At 41.8% G+C, this 21,486-nt stretch overlaps 1 protein-coding gene across 6 annotated transcripts in view; it reads right to left on the bottom strand.

Moving 5' to 3' along the window:
- TNFRSF11B (TNF receptor superfamily member 11b) overlaps window positions 1-21,486 on the bottom strand; it is a 116,183-nt gene that overhangs the window by 6,391 nt on the left and 88,306 nt on the right. For all 6 annotated transcript variants that reach the window (XM_048841538.2, XM_048841539.2, XM_075124962.1 and 3 more), the window contains one exon: window positions 6,136-6,505. In XM_048841538.2, coding sequence (XP_048697495.2) covers window positions 6,136-6,505 — 370 coding nt within the window. The remainder of the gene's footprint in view (window positions 1-6,135; window positions 6,506-21,486) is intronic.

Here is a 21,486-nt window from a genome sequence, read left to right as displayed (position 1 = left end):
GGATTTGACAGGATCAGATCTCAAAGATTGTTCTTGCAAAATGGTCCAAAATGGCAGAAACATTGCACGATCAGGTGATCTCATGTAATTTCTGTCATTTTGGGGTGAAATGTCCTGAGAATAGATGTTACTGTGTGATTTCAATTGCATCCATACCCAAACCAGAAAACAAGCCCCATGTAGTTTTGATCTGACCTAGAATCAAAGATATAATGACTGATTTAGGTCGACAGATTAAATTCCTGTTCTTCTTTGCAATTTGAAGGTACTTTTGCTTTTGGGGTTCTAATTTTGGCCCAATTCTAGTTCCTTATCAGTCCTTCGAAGGAACTCATATTCTAGTTAAAATGAATTTCAAAAGTAAGAGGCATATGTTATTAAAACTACAAAATAGCAAACCTTAGTAAAGTACAAGAACTAAACAGACCAGAGAGCACCAGTGTGAGAAACAATCTGATCAGTTTACAAAATACATTAAAATAAGAAATTTCCAGTTGCCAGAATCAATTTTGTAGGACAAAGAGGCTATATATACTATAGTATAAATATAGGAACAGTCCCAGAGAAGGTGAGGTCCTTTTGTATCCAAAAGAAACAAATAATGTGCAATGAGTTCTCTTGGATGGCTGCTAAATTAACAGCGTCTAATAGTCTGACAGTAGGATCACTTCCCAGAATAAATATGCTTTGATGGTGTAGATAATATTTGGCCAGCAGGGTGACCTCTGCTTTGATTCCCTTGCCACAGAAAGATTTATAGTGCCACCAATGCATGCCTCGTAGCCTGGGTGCCAGGACTAAGATCATGGAAGAAAAATATACTTAATTTTATAGTGCTATACTTCAATGGATCTCAAAGCACTTTACAAAGATGGTTAATTGTCCTTTATCTGCAGTAACAGATATGGAAACTGAGAAGCAGAGAGGTTAAGTGATTTGCCCAAGGTTACACTGAGGCAGTGGCAACTGGGAGCAGTAGTCAGATTCCGATTCTCCAGCCTGCATCCCAGCCACTGAACCACATTGTTTCCATATCTGATTATGAGGCATATTTTTGATAGACTAAGGCCACACTCCACCCTCAGTTACACCAGTACAAACACATTGTGTTCAGTGATGTTGCATAGATGTAACTGAGAACAAAATTTGGTTCACTGTTTTTAAGTTTTCCAGCAATTACCTTGTCTTAAAAACCTGAAGATTATAAAAGTTATTGTGTTGCCAGAGTCTGTATCTCTGTTTCTTGTTTGAGGCCAACTTGCCGTTTAGTTGATGCACTCTGCTGTAGTTTGGGAACCCATCTCTCCAAAAGATTATGTGATTAGATCATTTGTCTTCTTCTGGAAGCCTAACACATTTGGCTTGGTCTTGGATTGATGATTTCAGTTTTGTTAGCCATTATTTTATTATCCTTTGATGGCTATAGTAAGCAGGCTTCCCACACAACTCAGACTTCTTTTGTGAGTCTTTCAAATCGACATCCTTATGTACTTTGTTTCAGGCCCCTTGACTCTTGCTTCTAACCTAGCTGTAAAAGCCACTACATCAAACTTCTTATCTAGCAATGCTTCTGCAATCTGCATACCAACGAATAGTGTAGCTCTAAAAGTTTCAGCTAATGCTCCTACGATATTTAATCTCTTGCCTCTTTCTGTATGAGCATGACATGGAAAGCAGTTCTGCAACTTTGGAGATTGGGGCATTACAGTTGAAAAAGACTTATTTCTGAGACATTCCTTTGTTTTCCTGTGTCTCCTTCCCTTCAGTCTCTTCTCCAGGCAGTAACCAATCTCAAGTTTGTACCTGCCTCTATTCTTATTACTGCACGTTTCTATAGTACCTTCCATCCAAGGATCATGAAGTTCTTGACAAACATTAGCGTGTTAAGCCAAAGAACATATTGTGTAAGAGGTGACCATTATTACTCCAGTCTACAAATTAGGAAAATGAGCCACAGAGAGGTTGAATGATTTGCCTGAAGATCATACAGGAAACTATAGCAGAATTGGGAATACAACCTATATCTTCTGACTGCCGGTCCTGTGTCTTAATCTGCATTATTTTATCAGCTACTATCAAGATATTGGACTATTTTAATGGTATCTGGTTTAAGCACAAGAATTGCCATATGTATACATTTTGATATCAATTGGGTGACAATAAAACCTTGGATCACATTCTAGTTCAGACACTCTTGACTAAACTCCTCTGGGATGTATGTGTATTTAGGAGTATTGATTTGCTCCTAATAGCAACAATGATGTTCTGTTTAATAAAGTGCCAGAGACATGTATGTATTGCATTGAAATGCTTCAATGTTGATAAGTTTCATGTTGAAGTAATTGTTAATAGCTACATGGTAGCGATTTCCAACAAATATTGTATATTGGATAACCAGTTGTGTACCGTGAAAGAAGAACGGGATTCTTTATTTCGGGATTCTATCACAAAGACTGCTGGAGAACAACTGGGACTAAGGAGAATGAAAAAGCAACACTGGATTACAGATGATACCATCAAATTATAGGAAAAAAAGAGGTGCATTGCAGAATGGATGCACTGGAAAGTCAGAGCTGAGTCAGTGATGAGGAGAGGAAATGGGCAATACAGGAAAAGAAATGTCTTGAACAAGTAGTCACGAGGGCTTGTCAAAGTGATTGTAAGCAATGGTGGACTCATAAGGCACAGTGCACTGAGGAAGCCTCTAAAAGACATGATCAGAAATGTGTCTTTGACACTTTGAAATCCTAATGGGACATCTGTTCTCACAGCTTCTTCCAGTTAAGAACAAAAATGGAGAGTTCTGTCACGATATTGATGCACAACTTAAGCATTGGCATGAGCATTATTGTGAATTAGTGAACAGATCCCCATCAAGGCATAACCTTTAACTTAATCCAAAAATGAACCCTGTAGAAAACAGGCTGGTGACATTAGAAGAAGTGATGCTTATGGTCAAACAGATAAAGCACCTGGTCTTGACAATACTTCATCAGAACAGCTAATGAGAGGAGGCCTGGATTTAGTTCATTGGCTTCAGAGTTGTCTTTAAAGTTTGGGAAACTGATCACATTCCAGAAGATTGGAAAAATGGCTGCATCACTCTTTGTTCTTCTTCTTTTTTTTTAAATCAGCTTGCTCAAATTATAGGGGAATGTTGTTGTTGTCAGTCCCAGGGAAGGTGTTTATGATCATACTACTGAACTAACTGAAATACTATCTCAACCAAAAAACCACGAGGTTTCTTTACAGTTCAACCTGCAGTCCATGCAATATACATTCTGCGAAATCAGCAGAGTCCTGTGGCACCTTATAAACTAACAGACGTATTCACCCACGAAAGCTTATGCTCCAATACGTCTGTTAGTCTATAAGGTGCCACAGGACTCTTTGCTGCTTTTACAGATCCAGACTAACACGGCTACCCCTCTGATACTTGACGTTCTGCGAAATGTTATTGAAAATGACTAGAGTGACCAAAGGAAGTTAACATCTCATGTATAGACTTTGTAACTGCTTTTGACCCAGTGTATTGATCAGAATTATGGATACTACTATACCAGTATGGAGTGCCTGAGGACTTAGTGGGCCTAGTGGAGGACCTGTACCAGTATAAATTTAGCTGTCTGAGGGTCAACGGTTATATTACAGACTGGTTTTCAGAAGAATCAGGAGTACTCCAGGGATGTGGTCTCTCATCTATATTATTTAATGTTCTAATAGACAATCTGATGACAAAGCTGCTTGAGGCCAAAGTAGAAGGTGTGAAACTTAAAGATTCATCTTTAGGGGATCTTGAGTATGTCAGTGAAATTGCCTTACTTGGAGAGACTACTGACCAACTACAGCTACTGCTGGAAGAGCTGCAACTAACTGCAGAATCTATGGGATTTAAGATCAATGGTGATAAACCAAAGCTAGGCATACCTCCTATAAAATGGAAATGAATGACCTGCTGATGTTGTATGTCGATGGCAATAGACTGAATGAGTGAATAGTTTTGTCTATTTGGGTAGCTGGTTGACCGCAGGAGGTTCAATAGCTGAAGAGGTTACACGGTGGATCATTCTTTCATCAATGGCATTTGAGCATCTTCAAAGACCTCTGTTTGGGCAGCAGGATATCTGTGTGACAACTAAGATATGAGTGTTCAATGCAGTAGTGATGACAATTGTTGTATGGAGCAGAAACATGGCGGTTAAAAACAACTAGGGAGAGGAAACTAAATAGCTTTCAGTATAAAAAATTATACTGAAATTATGGCATATTCTTAACAGCCATTGGTTTGATTTTGTCACAGACAAGGAGATACTTAGAGAATCCTGGCAAGTTGCAGTCTTGCACCAGTTGAGAACAAGATGACAGCAATGATGGAATTATATCCAATGTGCAGAAGATACACTTTTACAGAAGCTTTGTAGGTCTGAGGTCAAAGGAAGCAGAGCACAGGACTGACCACAAATGAGGTTGGAAGATGCAATTTTGAGGGATTTAGGAAGTCTAAATCCTCCCATACTGACTCACAGGAAGGTGACTTGCAAGGGACCACTGAAGAAAGAAGTCTCTTCTATGGCAACCATGGCTACATCATAGCCATGTGAATCTGCTACTGCTACTGTCAGAAACAGTTTCTTTGTTTTAATAAAGGACAAATTACTTGACTGATGGATTACTAGACTGAATTGTTTAATCTAGTATGCACAGCACAGCCACATCAATCAGGGCAGATATGGACAGCACCACCAGGAATCTACAATAACTCTTTAACCCCCTGTTCTGTTGCATAAAAAGTACAAATACACCCACATGGCTGGTCACATATAAAACACTGCTGTGTATCTACATCATCCACAACCATACAGCATACATTCACACCTTTGTTCAGGTGGAACACACAATAATACAGACTCCAAAATAATTACTCAGTGCTAGGAAGGCTGATTTTTATACCAAATCCATAAGGAGCTGAATGTTCAAACTTTGGGTCCACTTGGGCCCTCAGCTCACTTCTTTTAAACATACACACTGGGGGCCTAACTCTGCTCCCACTGAGGTCAATAATATTACTGTCACTGGCATCAACAGGAATAGAGGTAGGCCAATGCTAACTACTTGTGAAATTCCTGTTCATTATCCTTTGTTTTTCTGCTACTAGAGTTTCAAAGTTAACAGTGATACTAACTATGGCCCCAAACCTGCATGGATCCTTATACCCAGAAATCCATAGATTTTGACTGCATGGATCTCTACACCCAAAATTCAGTGGGATTCAACAAAGGCATAGAAGTCTGTGCACACAGATACTGTTGCACAATCAGAGCCCATGAAACAATTTAAATGCCATATGGATCTATGCAGTAGCATGCAGGATATGGTGTAACTATGATTAGTCAGAATGCCAGCTTCCATTTCTTTTAGGCCACATTCAATGTTGGCACGACACTGGGCCACATCATTTGCAGGATGACAAAATATTTTGTTTCAAGACAAGAACTTAGTCTTAACAATTTATTTTGTCTAAAATGAAGAAAATGCTCCATGGAAACAACATTGCTACAGCCTTTATCCCTCCCAGACATACAGCATGTTACCAGCTTGTCTGACACAGAAGTAGTTGGCTGGTCTTTGGATGATAATAATAATGGTTTCTCTTGCAGTTCCCATTTAGGGCATTGGTAATTAATTATTACCACGTTTTGCTCTGACTCTAGAGCTACATTGATATTGTTATAATTATGCTCTTGGTGCTGTATCAGTTAATGCTTCTGGTGTTCGTCAAGATACACAGTGGCTTGAAACAGCAGATTTCAAAATGAAAGAACAGAAATACTGTATTCCAGATAATGTTCCTTTAAAAGAGGCTATCCATCATGTTTCTCATTAGAGTGCAATTTGCTACATTTGTTCTACCGTTAAGTTACATATTCAATAGGAGCAGAGTATTCCACTGAGAAATGTTCCTTTGGCTATAGTCCAAAGCAATGTCACAATGGTAACAGGTTGCATTAGCTTTGCCATTTATTAGTCTGTAATTTCATCTAGACAAGCTTGTTTCCTAATCTTTTAGTGCCACAAGTCTTTAATGCTTTGTACAGCTCTAATTAATTCTGTTGCATATTGAAAGCAAATACGTACCTGGTTGTACTACACCAAATCCAGGTGGACATTCTGTGTGCCTTAAACAAAATTCTAGCTCAAGGTATCTCCCTTCAATACATTCACAGATGCGGTTCTGTGTACTGTTGCATTCTTGCTTCACATACTGCAGCTCTTTGCACACTACATTGCAGTACTGGCATTCATCATTGCTGTTCCAGTCCTCTGCGTAGTACTGATCTGGACATGGTGCACATTCAGTCTTTTTTGTAGCTGTACAGTGCTGTTTTACATAGGTTCCCGGAGAGCACAGGTCACACATCAGTTGGCGAGATGTCACTGGGTCATAATGGAGGTACTTTGGGGGAGCGGTTTCTTGAATTGTCCACTTAACATAGATATCCAAGAACTAGCAAAAGGAAAATTAAATATTGTTCTCTTTAGTCCTATGAGACAGCACAGCCAAAAAAAAACTTACAGTTCTATGTGCTTATGTATCTAATCATGTCTGTTTCTTCAAAGTCATTAAAAAAAGACGTACTACAGCAATATATGAAAATATGAACCAACTTTCCCACTTTCCAGAGGCTACATTTTCACAGAAAATTTAATATTTGAAAAAAAACCCAGGCATTCCATATTACAACTATTAAAATATCCTGGAACCAACAAAGTCCAAGCTAACCCTAACCAATTAAATAGCATGATTTTACCGTGATCCCCCTCTATTTTCCCGGGTCCGTTCATTATCTATCAAAGGGACTTACCCTGTAAATCACTTAAGCAGTTCTTTGTAGGATAGAGCTCTTAGACTGTAAATGCTGTGGGAACAGGACTATGGATTTGGATTGTCTTCTCACTTACACTAGTGTAACTCCAATGGGCCCAGGAGCAGTGCTTGTTTGCACCAACTGTGGATCTGGTCCACAGATTTCAGTGGAATTGCTCCTGATTTACATTGATGTAAGTGAGAGGAGAATCAGGCCATCTGTATCGTGAACCATAGAATCATAGAATATCAGGGTTGGACGGGACCTCAGGAGATCATCTAGTCCAACCCCCAACTCAAAGCAGGAGCAATCCCCAATTTTTGCCCCAGATCCCGAATGGCCCCCTCAAGGATTGAACTCGCAACCCTGGGTTTAGCAGGCCAATGCTCAAACCACTGAGCTATCCCCCACCATCATGCACACTTATAGTGCAAAAGAAATTATAAATATATTATTGTACTGTTGAGCAATTTTAATTATGCTGTGATAGAAAAAAAAACTACTAGATTGCACTATTACCAAAAAGGTAGATCAAAATTCAAAGGACGCTCCTTTCCTATATTTATTTTTAACAATCAAATAAATGTAGCAGCATGCTTTTTGAAAGTGCCTTTCATTTAATCTAGCACTGACATTCAGCCACTCCTGCGATAAAATGTAACTGCTGTTTAATATCCAACAGCAACACTAAACAATAGTTTTAGACATGCTAAGAATGCTGCAGCTAATTGAAAGTACAGGGAGGCTTTAAGAGGGTAGAATTTAATCTCCCAAAATGGAATGCCCCAGAACATTAGGGCTAATGCTTCCTGTCATGGGATCTTAGTTTTACACCTTATCCAAAAGGCACATGCCCTATAACAACCCTAACACTATACTGGGAGCTACCTAATGAATAATCAGCTCAACTTCCTGCAGTAATTTGAGTTTTCCTTGGAGGCCTCAGGAAGTGCTAATCTGGGATGACCCTGCTCAGGTGTGAGATTGTCCCTTGGAATGTCATTATTTTGTCATCTAAATACAAATTTTGGTTTGCAGTTTCTCCAGTAATGCATCAACAAAATGTATGAGTGCACTTGTTTACTTCCATGCATGAAGTGCTATGATACATGTGATATCAGTAGGTATGGGCACGGCCCTGGGACCCAGAACTCTGCTCCAGCCCAATATTGTGCATTCTGTTCATTGCTACTCTTTTAAATATTGTTGGTTTTACAAACATTATCTGAATCAGTTCCTATGCATTACCTCTGTTTGTGGCTATTTGTGGAAAACAAGCATGTGTGTGTTACTGAGGGATTCATCTTCTGGAATGGATTATAATGAGAACTGAATATGAAGCTTTATACAAGGAGAACATTATTTATTTAAAGTATATTTGGCTGTCCATCAGTGGTGCTGGATTGATAGCTCTAGCTCCATAATTCTCTGTTGATACAAAGAACAAATGTAACACAGGCAATGGCAACACAAGCTTCTCCACACCAGCCCACCGATGTGCCCTTACCCTCACCCTGAAGAACCATCTCTAGGTATAAGTGGTATCTCACATTCTATGCCCGTTCAGCATTAGCCTCTGTATTGAGGCTCCATTCAAGGGAACCAGATGTGCACTCTACGTAAGCAAAACTCCTTCAGGCACAAAACCAAAACGGATATCAATGGGAGATGTGGACACTTGACCATCACTTGATTATCATGCAGGTTTCCAAACAGCTATTCAATCGGGGGTGCTGGAACAATGTGTATAGTGGGGGGGGGGGGTGCTGAGAGCCATTGAACCAAACTGTCAACCCTGTATATAATGGAATCCACTTCAAGCCAGAGGGTGTGGGAGCACCCCAGTGACCCTAGTTCCAGCACCTATGTATCAGATTGTACTGACTTTTGGTCTCTGCTGCCTTGTTAGGGGTCAAAAGGCATTCTTTGCCTCCCCTGATTAATCCAGTCCTCCATTAGAAAATGTATGGAAGTGCAGCACATATGGATGGTGCATGAACTCCCCATTCAGGGAGGCTAGCCCCCTGCCCCTCCCCTTCCACCTGAGGCCCCACCCCTTCCACCCAAGACCGTGACCCCACTCCATCTCTCCACTCTCACCTGCTGGGGCCAGAGGAGCCCCGGCCAGCCTGCCCAAGCCACCCCGGCCCGCCCACCTAAGCTGCCCTAAGCCCCACCTGGCCAGCCTGCCCAAGCCACCCCGGCCCACCCATCTTCCCAATCCGCCCTGATCCACCTGCCTGTCTGAGTCCTGGTTGTCCAGAGGAGCACTGAGCCCTACTACAGTCTGGGGCCGTGGCGGGGAGCATTAGCCGAGGCTTGGGGAGGCTTAGCCCCATGGCAGCAGAGGTTTCATACATACATTTTAAGACCAGAAAGGGCTACGAGATCATCTCATCTGACCTCTTATATAACACAGGGCATAGAATTTCACCCAGTACCCTTTCATTGAGCTCAATAACCTATGCGTGACTAAAGCCTGTGTATCTCCCTTGGGGTTTAGAGAGCACGACTCCTTTAAAACCTGAGGCAGAGGAAGGCCTTGTTTTTCCAAAGGGAGGGGAGTTAAGGTAGGGAAGCCACAGGGGAGTGTGTGTTTCTGGAGCTCCAGACAAGAGCCCCAAATCGAGCAGGCCCTCACATACAGAAGCAGCCAAGAACCAGCCTGAAGCCTGGGAGAGACAGAGCAGCTGACCAGGGATGTCCCTGCACAGGAGCCAGGAGGAACACTGTGCCAAGAAGGGATCACCTGAGAAGGCCAAACCACAGCCAGTCTCAGTATCACTGTCACCCAGCGCTGCATGGGGCTATGCATACTAGGGCTTGTGACCTTGTGTTGGGAATAAGGAAGGAAGTTATAGCTAGTTAAGTGGGGAGGTTGTTGCTCTGTGTGGGTTTGTCTGGAGCAGCAGAAGAGGGCACCAGAAGGGTTTGCTGGGGAAAGTTTACCGGTGTGGAAGATGACTCAAGACTCACTGTTGGACTGGAACTCTACCCAGGATTCCTAACCTCTGAATCTAGACTCAGTGTCTATCCTTTTATATTGTGGTACCACTGGCCTGATGGGTCCTTGTGTTAGATGTAACCCTGTTTTACTGTTCCCCCATCTCTTCCTCCTGTTGTTTTTCTCCATTCATCCCTCAATAAATAAATGTTTCCCTTTCCTATATTTATTGTACTATTCCACTGTATTGTGTGTGTGTGTATGTACTCTGGGGGATTTGGAACAGGAGTTTCTGGGGTGGAAGCATAGGTATTGGAACTAGGAGTGCTGGGGTGCAGCAGCACCCCCTAGCTTGAAGTGGTTTCCATCAGATACAGGGTTTACAGTTTGGTTCAATGGTTCTCAGCACCCCCACTATACAAATTGTTCCAGCACCGTGGGGTGGAAGGGAGTTTCCCTGCTGCATTCCTACGCATGCCTTTTCTTGGCCGGAGCTGCCCACAGAACGGACTCCATGATGGTCACAGGGATGCTATAGTTACACATGTCTTCCAGAAAGGCATCCAGTCTTCATCTGAAGACATAATAAAAAGGAGAATCTAACCCTTCCCTCAGTACTTTGTTCCAATAGTTAATCACACTCACTGTTAAAAATGGGTGCTTTATTTCTAATTCGAATTTGTCTTGATGATTTACAGCTCTGTTTTTCTTAAATGTCTGGATCTGATTCACAGCTATTTAAAAAGAGGGTGTAGTACGTTTTTGAAAAATGAATGGCTTTTCACTGATGAGCCGCATACTCACCCTTGGTAAACCTCTGACTATTACTCTAGTAAGAAAAGAGGCCTGATAATCTCATAAATCGTTGCTGTTAACAGTCCAAGATTCCTTTAAGGGTTTGTTTTCCCCTTCATCAGACAGATCATTTAGCAAGAATGAAACCACCCTCCCGACTATCCTACACACTTGCGTGGGCATACACAGCACATTAGAGCAGCATTTGTCAGACTTCAGTGTGGGGTGGAGAAACTGGAATGACATTTCTAAGCCAAATGCTGTAATTTAGATGTTTATGGAGCTCTGGGAGCTTCAGATAGTACTCAGCACAGATGGGAAGCTGGCATTATGTGAAAATTATTATGCAGCTCGAATGGAAATTACAGCAGGTCCTGGGTACAGAATATCTCTACACTGTAATGCATCTGAATGCTTCCACAGAAGACAAGCCATCTCTTACTGCAGTTGTAGAATTCTAGCTCTTGCCATTCATTCTCTCTTTGTGCACACACAGGGAGCACATTTCCCAGAGTTCTCAGCACCCAGGCATTCCCCTTGTGACATGTGTGAGTAAGGAGAGCAGGATTTGGCTCCTTGTCACTAGCTGCCGATTTCCACAGAAGACCATATAGGGGAGGCCATAAAGCGTGAGATTTTGTTGTAGGGGTTGGGCCAGTTTTTCAAAAGAGCTCAGCTCCCATCATCAGGGACAGATGGCAGGGGAGACAGTGAAGAAGACAGGGGCACTCACTGCATGGCAGGATCTAGTCCTAAATGATGCAACTCATTAAAAATTATAAGCAAATTCTTCCAGCCAGGTTCAGAGGGGAGTTAATATAAATATAGCGTTTGGGACCAGTGAGGTCCATTCTGGTGGGGGTAAAGAAAACAAATAGACCTGTGCATGGGTGAATCTACTCATTTGAATCTCTACCCTGGTAAGCACAAACACCCACGTAATATTATGGTGGAGCAGCAGCCAAAATAATCTAAATGTGGATATAAAAGAGAAAGAAGAGCATTCAGCAGGCCAGGTTGTTTGTTTTAAAAAGAAAAAAATACCACAGGCACTAGGCAATATTCTTCTTCTATTCCTTGAAACACACTTTGTGCAGATGTATAAATGCAATAATCCAGACTGCCCTCATTGTCTTATCCATAAGTAGATAGTACTGTGCTATTCTGTTTTGTTAGAGGTTTTTAAGTAACATTACAGGCATAAATCAAATGTGTGTCTCAATGTCCTAGCAGATATTACACTTCGTTTCAACCCAGTGCCATGTTATTCATCCATACATTCACAGAACGTCATTCCCATGTCTCATTGCCCTACCACAGTTCTGTAGGCCCAGCAAAATGACCCCTTAAGACCAAGGCAAGGAAATATATTGTTCAGAGGAATATCTTCAACTTAAGATACAACACACTTAAGATACAACTTAAGATACAACACTTTTGGCATTCTGGTCAGGACTGTGTAAACTGAAGGCCTAATGTTAAGCTCCAGAATCCAGTTAGGTGTCTACCTGATTTTCAGAAGTGTTATAGAAGTATGTGCAGAGAGGCATTACACAGCATTATTATTATTTGTATTACCAGAGTGCCCAGGAGCCCTACTCATGAACTAGTATCCCATTGTGGCAGGTGCTGTTCAAACACACAGTCTCTGCCCCAAAGAGCTTACATTTTTCTGCGTCTGCTTCATTTTGGATCATTCCTAACTTAGGTGTGTATGACGCTTTATATAGCAGATGGCTCCCCCCACACCCAGCCCACATGGGACTAAGCCTATTCCTCATTCAGGCAAAACTCCTATTAATGTGAAAGGCCTGTGGCTAGAATAGGCTGAAAGAAAATATTAAGCACTACACCACCGCTCATAAGAAACAGGCATTTTAGAGTAAATGAAAGCACAGCCTCAGTTGCTGGGCTGGTGGCCTAAACAGAAAAAACAGTATATTGAATTAACTATATTGATGAGCCAGAACTTCAGTTGGGGCAAATGGGGCATAGTTCCACCGATGTCAATGAAGCCCATTGACACTAGCTGAAGATGCAGACCATCATCTTAACTCCAGAGATACGTTTGATATATTTGTTATCTGAAAAAACACAAAAAGTTGACAGAAACCTCTTGTCTGAATGCCTACTGGTTAATGGAAAGTAGTGACTTGAATTCATTCACACAACTTAGAGAAAAGATGGGAAATTCAATTACATTGCATATACCTGACCATTTTTGTAAAAACAGTGAAAATGTGTCCTACCCTGAGCAAAAATGTTAGAGGATTTTAGATTTTAGATGGCAGCAATACTGAAATTAAAAGGCTTTTAGGAGGATTTTTAGTAGGTGGAAACAGAGCTTCAATTAGTTTTTTTTTTAAAGTTAGACTTTGGACTTTTTACCGTTTCATGGTACTCTAAATACTAAGGGTAAAATTCTCGACTTTTAAACTACTACAAGTCTATTGGCTTCAATACAGTTTCACTGAGAGCAGAATTTGGCACTAGATCACATGAACTCATCACTACTTAACCACCAAATCCAAAACAGGCACGTTTTACTTTGAAGGAAAAAACAGTCTGTCTTGAATTTATGTAAGTGAGTCACAAACAATGGTTGAAAAAACTGTAATGAATGGATGTCCAGTTAATCCCTTACTCATAGATTCATACACTTTAAAGCCAGAATGGACCATCATGATCACCTAGTCTGACCTCCTGCACATTGCAGGCCAGAGAACCTCCCCCATCCACTCCTGTAATAGACCCTACAGGCACTGCACAAGGAGTCTACTGTAACCAGTCATGCCCCAAATCATAAACTCAACAGTTAGCCTCAACCTTTGTACATATAACGACTATCACTTTCAATCACAATTGCCATTCTATGCTACTACCAGACACAGGCTCTGAAAAACCAGTATTAAAGAAAAGAGAATGTAACAGAGAAAAAAAAAAAACACTGGACTTAGTCTTTGCAAGTACTTTGTTGGATCCTTGAGAATCCTTTCAAGATTCCCCTGATTTCTATGCCCAGATTTAAAGCCCCCCTGGCCACTACCATTTAGACCAAGCAGTGCTGGACAGGACTCTTTTCATTAGTAGTGAGGGCTCCTCATCTACCATCCAGAAGACTGATGCAAAGTGCCGCATCTCCCTTCCAGGAGCCCACAACCATGGCTGGCTCAGACCCTCATCCCACTCCCACTGAAGTCAATAGACAGACTCCAATGGATCGAGGAGTGGGAAACTAGGTCCATGAATGGGATCAATATTTACTGCACAGAAAATCAGGGCGCTATCTGAAAACAGCCAACCGTACACAGCAACTTGGGACTGATTCTGTAGGGTATTCCCTGAACTTCCCCAGCACCCTCTGAAGTTAATGATACTGAGTACCTTGTGGGACTGAGCCCTTACACCATAACTACAAACTCAGCAGTGGACAAATGTAGAGCAACAGGTGTTTTGCTACAGAGTAAGGTCGACAGAAGTTATTTGTCAGTTTGCTGGAACTTAAGGCTCAATTTAAAAAAACAAAACAAAACAAAAACACAATTCAATTCTGAAATGATACTGGGAAAAAAAATTCTTGTACACCAAAAAAAATCTCATGCCATATGCATTAGAAAAAGAACAATATCCACTCACCTAAATTGATCTCTGATGTCACATCATAGGTCCAATCCTATGAAGGTTCCTATTGGACCCTAAAGGTCCAATCTTGCTAAGAGGTGCTAAATCGCACAGAATTTAGATCTCTTCCAAGAAGATTTGGGATCGATCTTAAAGACTTTCATATAACCTTTAAATTGGTCAATGGCATGAAAAATAATGAAATAATACATGATTCTTTAGTTATAATTGATATGTCCAGAAACCCTCTAAAGTCTGTGTCTAACTTAGATGATCTTTTAAACAAAATTTCAAATAGTTCTATGTTTATGTATTGTTTGTTTAACATGTTTAATGCCTTTTAACATATTATTCAAAATTAGTTACACAAGACTAAAAAGCAATCCTTTGGCAGTGCCACTCAACACATGGGCCTAAAGCAACATTTTTTCACACACGCTTTACATCAATCTGCACAGAGAAGTCAGAGGATCTGCCAAATGCAACATCAGACAGTTTTTCCCCCTCTGAGCCTTTAGAAGAGGCTTTAGAAAGAGAAATAAAGTGATCTTATTACTTTATTTTAAACCTTGGGCATGAAAAGCAGTACACACCCTTTCCTTTTATTTTCAGATGTAAGACAAATAGCTGCTTTCTTTTCTCTGTTAAATTAAAAATGAAATACAGTAAAAATACAGCAAATACAGCAAAATCCTTCAAGCATCATTCCCTTAAATCTCTTCATTGGGAGAAAGGAAAGTAGTTTTTCAGAGTATGAAAATATTATTATTTGGCTTGGCTTTGTGGTTTTGGGTAGCAGACCATAGGATAATGTTTAAAGTACTGAAAGAGATAAATCTGTTTCAGTTTTGAACTCCAAGTCCATCCTGAAGCATATTTTCCTACTTGATAAATTATGATTCAATTTCACTTTGTCAAAAATGTTGCAATGTTTGTAATGGATACAAAGTAGAATCTCAGAATTCTGCAGCTTTGCTTTTCAGGGTATTTGAATGAAGTGAAAACAGAGGGCTAAATCATGCCATCAGTTCCTAAACAGAACTCTCAATTGAAATAAATGGGAAGGTCCTGCTTAAAGTTTAGTGGCACAATACGGCCTATAGTATTGAAATACCAGAAATGACATTTGTCGTAAATATAAAGGGAAGGGTAAACACCTTTAAATCCCTCCTGGCCAGAGGAAAAACCCTTTCACCTGTAAAGGGTTAAGAAGCTAAGATAACCTCGCTGGCACCTGACCAAAATGACCAATGAGGAGACAAGATACTTTCAAAGCGGGACGGGGGTGGGGGGAACAAAGGGTTCTCTCTCTGTCTGTGTGATGCTTTTGCTGGGACCAGAACAGGAATGCAGGTCAGAACTCCTGTAAAGTATTAGTAAGCAATCTAGTTAGATATGCGTTAGATTCTGTTTTGTTTAAATGGCTGATAAAATAAGTTGTGCTGAACGGAATGTATATTCCTGTTTTTCTATCTTTTTGTAACTTAAGGTTTTGCCTAGAGGGATTCTCTATGTTTTGAATCTGATTACCCTGTAAGGTATTTACCATCCTGATTTTACAGAGGTGATGCTTTTATTTTTTCTTTCATTAAAATTCTTCTTTTAAGAACTTGTTTGCTTTTTCATTGTTCTTAAGATCCAAGGGTTTGGGTCTGTGTTCACCTGTGCAAATTGGTGAGGATTTTTATCACGCCTTCCCCTGGAAAGGGGGTGTAGTGCTTGGGGGGATATTTTGGGGGGGGGAGACATTTCCAAGTGGGTACTTCCCCTGTTCTTTGTGTAACACTTTGGTGGTGGCAGCTTTTAACCTAAGCTGGTAAGAATAAGCTTCGGGGGGTTTTCATGCAGGTCCCCGCATCTGTACCCTAGAGTTCAGAGTGGGGAAGGAACCTTGACATGGTGGCAGAGCGGTGGGATCAATTTGAGATTAATTTGAAATCATTTTAAGATTTTCTGAACCAGAAGCACAGATTTTAAAAGGACATTTTTTTTCCCTTTGGGCTGCTTGGAAACAGGTTTTAAGCTGAAAGCAGTTAGAGTTTTTTTGTCTCTGCCTGGGGAGAGGAAGCATGCTGAGGCGGAGAAGGAAAAAGAGAGGAATCATGCACTGGAGATGGAGAAGGCAAAGGCTGAGCGGAATCTACTGGATAACCCTAACCATCCTTCTCCAACAATCCACAAATAGGAGCGACTATGTCCACAGTATGATGTATCCAGTGATATTGCTGAATATTTTCTCACCTTTGAGAGAATGTGCACTCTCCATAAAATTCCTGAATCTCACAAGATGACCACATTGGTTGCAAAATTGACTCGAAGAGCTCTGGACATATTCAATAAGATGCCTATTGATGAGGCTTCTGACTATAATAAGTTCAAGGATTTGCTTTTAAAGCAATTTCAAATTACATCTGAAACGTACAGAGAAAAATTTTGAACCCTTAAAAGAGGGCTTGGACTAAGTAATGTGGCTTATCTAAACTAGATGAAGGATCTGTTAGATAAATGGGTCCATGGAAGGGGTGTCACTAGCTTTGATGGAATGTGTGATTTGATAGCTCAGGAGCAATTCCTGAAGATGTCCAAGGAGAAAATAAAACAGTGTTTATGGGATAAGGAAATGGACTCAGCAAAAAGTCTTGCTTCTTAGGCTGATCGATACGAGCAGTCCCTGACCACCAGAGAGGCGGGGCAAGCCGGAACAAAACAGGTGGAGGTAGGAGAGAGGAACAACCCTGGTCGCAGTTGGAGCGGATACCAGAAGGGAAACCCTCAGACCACACCCTACTACTGGGGGAAGCCCAAGGCCCCAACTACACACCAAGGAACACTCCAGACACCTTATCGTCCTGCCACACCGTTCTCCAGCAACCCACCTCGCCCCAGTGATCCGTCAGCTGGACGATGTTTTAAATGTAACGAGCCAGGGCATGTGAAGGCCAACTGCCCCAAGAACCCCAACAGATTACAGTTCATTGCACCAGAATCACACCAGAGGTCCTCAGGCCCAGATACGTCCCAGATACCCTCAGTGCAGAGGGAAACTGTGAGTGTGGGTGGGAAGAAGGTCACCGCGTGGAGGAACACCAGAGCACAAGTGTCGGCTATCCATACTTCCTTAGTGGACCCAAATTTAATCGACTCAGAGATTCAAGTGACAATTCAACCCTTCAAGTCCAACTCTTTCAATTTGCCAACAGCCAAGTTGCCTGTTCAGTACAAGGGCTGGTCAGGAATGTGGACTTTTGCAGTCTATGATGATTATCCCATCCCCATGCTGCTGGGGGAAGATTGGCCAATCATGTGAAGCTAGCCAAGAGGGTGGGAATGATCACCCGCAGCCAGGCTAAACAAGCTGTCATGCCTAGCTCTGTTCCAGAAACTTCTACCAGGACCTGGTCAGAGGTGATGGAACCGGACCCCATGCCAATAACAGCAACAGCAGTAGTGAATCCAGTCCCAGAGACCCAGACAGAGCTAGCCCCAGAACCAGAACAGGCAGAACAACCAGCACCAGACCCATTGCCAGCACTGAATACAGTACTTGCAACCCCAACACCAGAGGGCCCCAGCAAACTTGAACCGGCAGCAGAACCCTACACAAAAGGGTCAGCCGGAACCTGAACCCCAACATAGTGCACCAGTGGAGAGCGGTTCACAGTCAACGGAAACAGCGCCATCCCCTACATCGCTTCCAGAGGGACCAAGCCTAGGTCCACAATCCAATGAAGAACTGATGTCTCCAGCATCAAGGGAACAGTTCCAGACCAAACAGGAAGCAGATGAAAGCCTCCAGAGAGCTTGGATGGTGGCACGGAGAAATCCACTGCCTCTCAGCTCTTCTAATCGATCCAGGTTTGTTGTAGAAAGAGGACTTTTATACAAGGAAACTCTGTCTGGTGGACACCATGAAGACTGGCATCCTCAGAGACAGTTGGTAGTTCCAACTAAGTACCAGGTAAAGCTCTTGAGCTTAGCCCACGATCATCCTAGTGGCCATGCTGGGGTGAACAGGACCAAAGACTGTTTTCGGAGGTCATTCCACTGGGAGGGAATGGGCAAGGATGTTTCTACCTATGTCCGGTCTTGTGAGGTGTGCCAAAAAGTGGGAAAACCCCAAGATCAGGTCAAAGGCCCTCTTCAGCCACTCCCATCATTGAGGTTCCATTTCAGCAAGTAGCTGTGGATATTCTGGGTCCTTTTCCGAAAAAGACATCCAGAGGAAAGCAGTACATACTGACTTTCATGGATTTTGCCACCCGATGGCCGGAAGCAGTAGCTCTAAGCAACACCAGGGCTAAAAGTGTGTGCCAGGCACTAGCAGACATTTTTGCCAGGGTAGGTTGGTCCTCCGACATCCTCACAGATGCAGGAACTAATTTCCTGGCAGGAACTATGGAAAGCCTTTGGGAAGGCCCTTTCATTAAAATTTCATTCAAATTCTTCTTTTAAGAACTTGATTGCTTTTTCATTGTTCTTAAGATCCAAGGGTTTGGGTCTGTGTTCACCTGTGCAAATTGGTGAGGATTTTTATCACGCCTTCCCCTGGAAAGGGGGTGTAGTGCTTGGGGGGATATTTTGGCAGTACATACTGACTTTCATGGATTTTGCCACCCGATGGCCGGAAGCAGTAGCTCTAAGCAACACCAGGGCTAAAAGTGTGTGCCAGGCACTAGCAGACATTTTTGCCAGGGTAGGTTGGTCCTCCGACATCCTCACAGATGCAGGAACTAATTTCCTGGCAGGAACTATGGAAAGCCTTTGGGAAGGCCCTTTCATTAAAATTTCATTAGAATTCTTCTTTTAAGAACTTGATTGCTTTTTCATTGTTCTTAAGATCCAAGGGTTTGGGTCTGTGTTCACCTGTGCAAATTGGTGAGGATTTTTATCATGCCTTCCCCTGGAAAGGGGGTGTAGTGCTTGGGGGGATATTTTTTGGGGGGGAGACATTTCCAAGTGGGTACTTCCCCTGTTCTTTGTGTAACACTTTGGTGGTGGCAGCTTTTAACCTAAACTGGTAAGAATAAGCTTAGGGGGTCTTTCATGCAGGTCCCCACATCTGTACCCTAGAGTTCAGAGTGGGGAAGGAACCTTGACAACATTAAAAAGCCTTCACACTACTAATAGTTTAGTGAGTCAAAACAGCACATCGTGAATCGCCAAACTGGATGAGATCAATGGTCGTCTAATCCTATCATCCTGTCTTTGACAGTATACAAAATTTTTCAGACCGGGGAATGGGATGGGAGGAGAATCCTGTCACCTGGCTAACTGAGATACTAAAAGCATGGGCCTAAACTTCCTCACTTTCCTTACTACCAAATCCTAATTACTTCAAAGACCTCATTGGGACTACTCACCTCTGAGTAAATTCAACAGAATTGACCCCATGGGGAAAATTTATTTTCCTGAACTCAGCTCATGATCACCTCATACTCTGAAGCAGGAGTCTGGACAGACCTTGTAAATTTTATCTCACGTAACTGCAGGTGCTATTCTTATTTATAGACCTATCTAGTGCTTTTCAAATCTTGCTGAGGATTTTATCCACAAAATATCTTGTGGTGGTGAGTCCTAAGGTTTCATTGTACATTGTGTAAAAATTCTTGTATCCACTTTCAATTTATGTCACAGCCTTTTTTCATACACTGTACACTTCACAGGGATTACAAAATACTCCTTTCCACTGCATATTAACCTCTGTGTTAGAAACTGGAATACCTTTACCAGTGCAGGCAAACAAAGAATGATTGACATCTTATTCCATCTACATCATTAAAAAATGAACATCAATTACCTCCCAACACTATCTGTGGTACCACAGGTTATCGACTGTTCTAAAAAAAAAAATCTGTGGTGTCTCAAATACTTGCATGTTTACTTATTAATAGGAAGTATGTTATGTTTCCTATGGGCCTCATCCTGGATGATGCGAAGTAACCTCAACTCCGAAGACTTCAATGAAAACTAAAGGCAGTGGACACCTCAGAGGATCACATTCTAAATAGGCAATTGTTAGATCTGTACAGATATGTGGTCCTGGTTTGTGCAAAATGTTCCAGGCTTTCTTTCTTGTGGGATTGCACCCCTTGATTGTTACTTTTGGGGGGAGGGTGTTATTAATCCAAAAGCAAAATCCATCTGAAATCACCAAGTTCGACTTGTTTTGTCATGGAACACTTGCAAAATGACTGAGCTTTACATACTTTCCACCCAAAGTCATAATTGGTCATAGGTGCACTTGAACCTCAGCCCAAACTCAGCAAACCTTTTGGCAAACAAAGGCTGTGTTTCAGGTGTGCAACAGAAGCTAAAATCAAGCAGGTTTCATCTGGTTTGGGATCTCTTCATAAAGGGTTTACACAACTCCACCATCACTTTTTTTTTTTTTTTACATAAAGGGCTTGGGCCCTTTGGTGTTACTGGGATGTTTATCTGATTGCAGTGGGAGCAGAAGCAGTCCCAGAAAGCACTCAACAGCCTAAACGCCATGTTGAATTCTTCATGTAATCTAACTGCAGCATATTTAGTACAGGTTTCAGAGTAGCAGCCGTGTTAGTCTGTATCTGCAAAAAGAAAAGGAGTACTTGTGGCACCTTAGAGACTAACCAATTTATTTGAGCATAAGCTTTCGTGAGCTACAGCTCACTTCATCGGGTGCATTCAGTGGAAAATGCAGTGGGGAGATTTATATACAAAGAGAACATGAAACAATGGGAGTTACCATACACACTGTAACGACAGTGATCATGTGCCAGCAATGCCCCTCTGCCATGTACATTGGCCAAACTGGACAGTCTCTACCTAAAAGAATAAATGGACACAAATCAGACGTCAAGGATTATAACATTCAAAAACCAGTCGGAGAACACTTCAATCTCTTTGATCACTCGATAACAGACCTAAAAGTGGCAATTCTTCAACAAAAAAACTTCAGAAACAGACTCCAAGGAGAGACTGCTGAATTGGAATTAATTTGCAAACTGGATACAATTAACTTAGGCTTGAATAAAGACTGGGAGTGGATGTGTCATTACACAAAGTAAAACTATTTCCCCATGTTTATTCTCTCCCCCTTTGTTCCTCAGATGTTCTTGTCAACTGCTGGAAATGGCTCACCTTGATTATCACTACAAAAGGTCCCACCCCACACCCCCACACCCCGCTGGTAACGGCTCACCTTACCTGATCACTCTCTTTACAGTGTGTATGGTAACACCCATTGTTTCATGTTCTCTGTGTATATAAATCTCCCCACTG

This window comes from Caretta caretta, chromosome 2 (genome assembly GCF_965140235.1).
Source record: "Caretta caretta isolate rCarCar2 chromosome 2, rCarCar1.hap1, whole genome shotgun sequence".
In the NCBI taxonomy this organism is placed as follows: domain Eukaryota; kingdom Metazoa; phylum Chordata; order Testudines; family Cheloniidae; genus Caretta; species Caretta caretta.
This window is presented reverse-complemented; position numbering and strand designations above follow the sequence as displayed.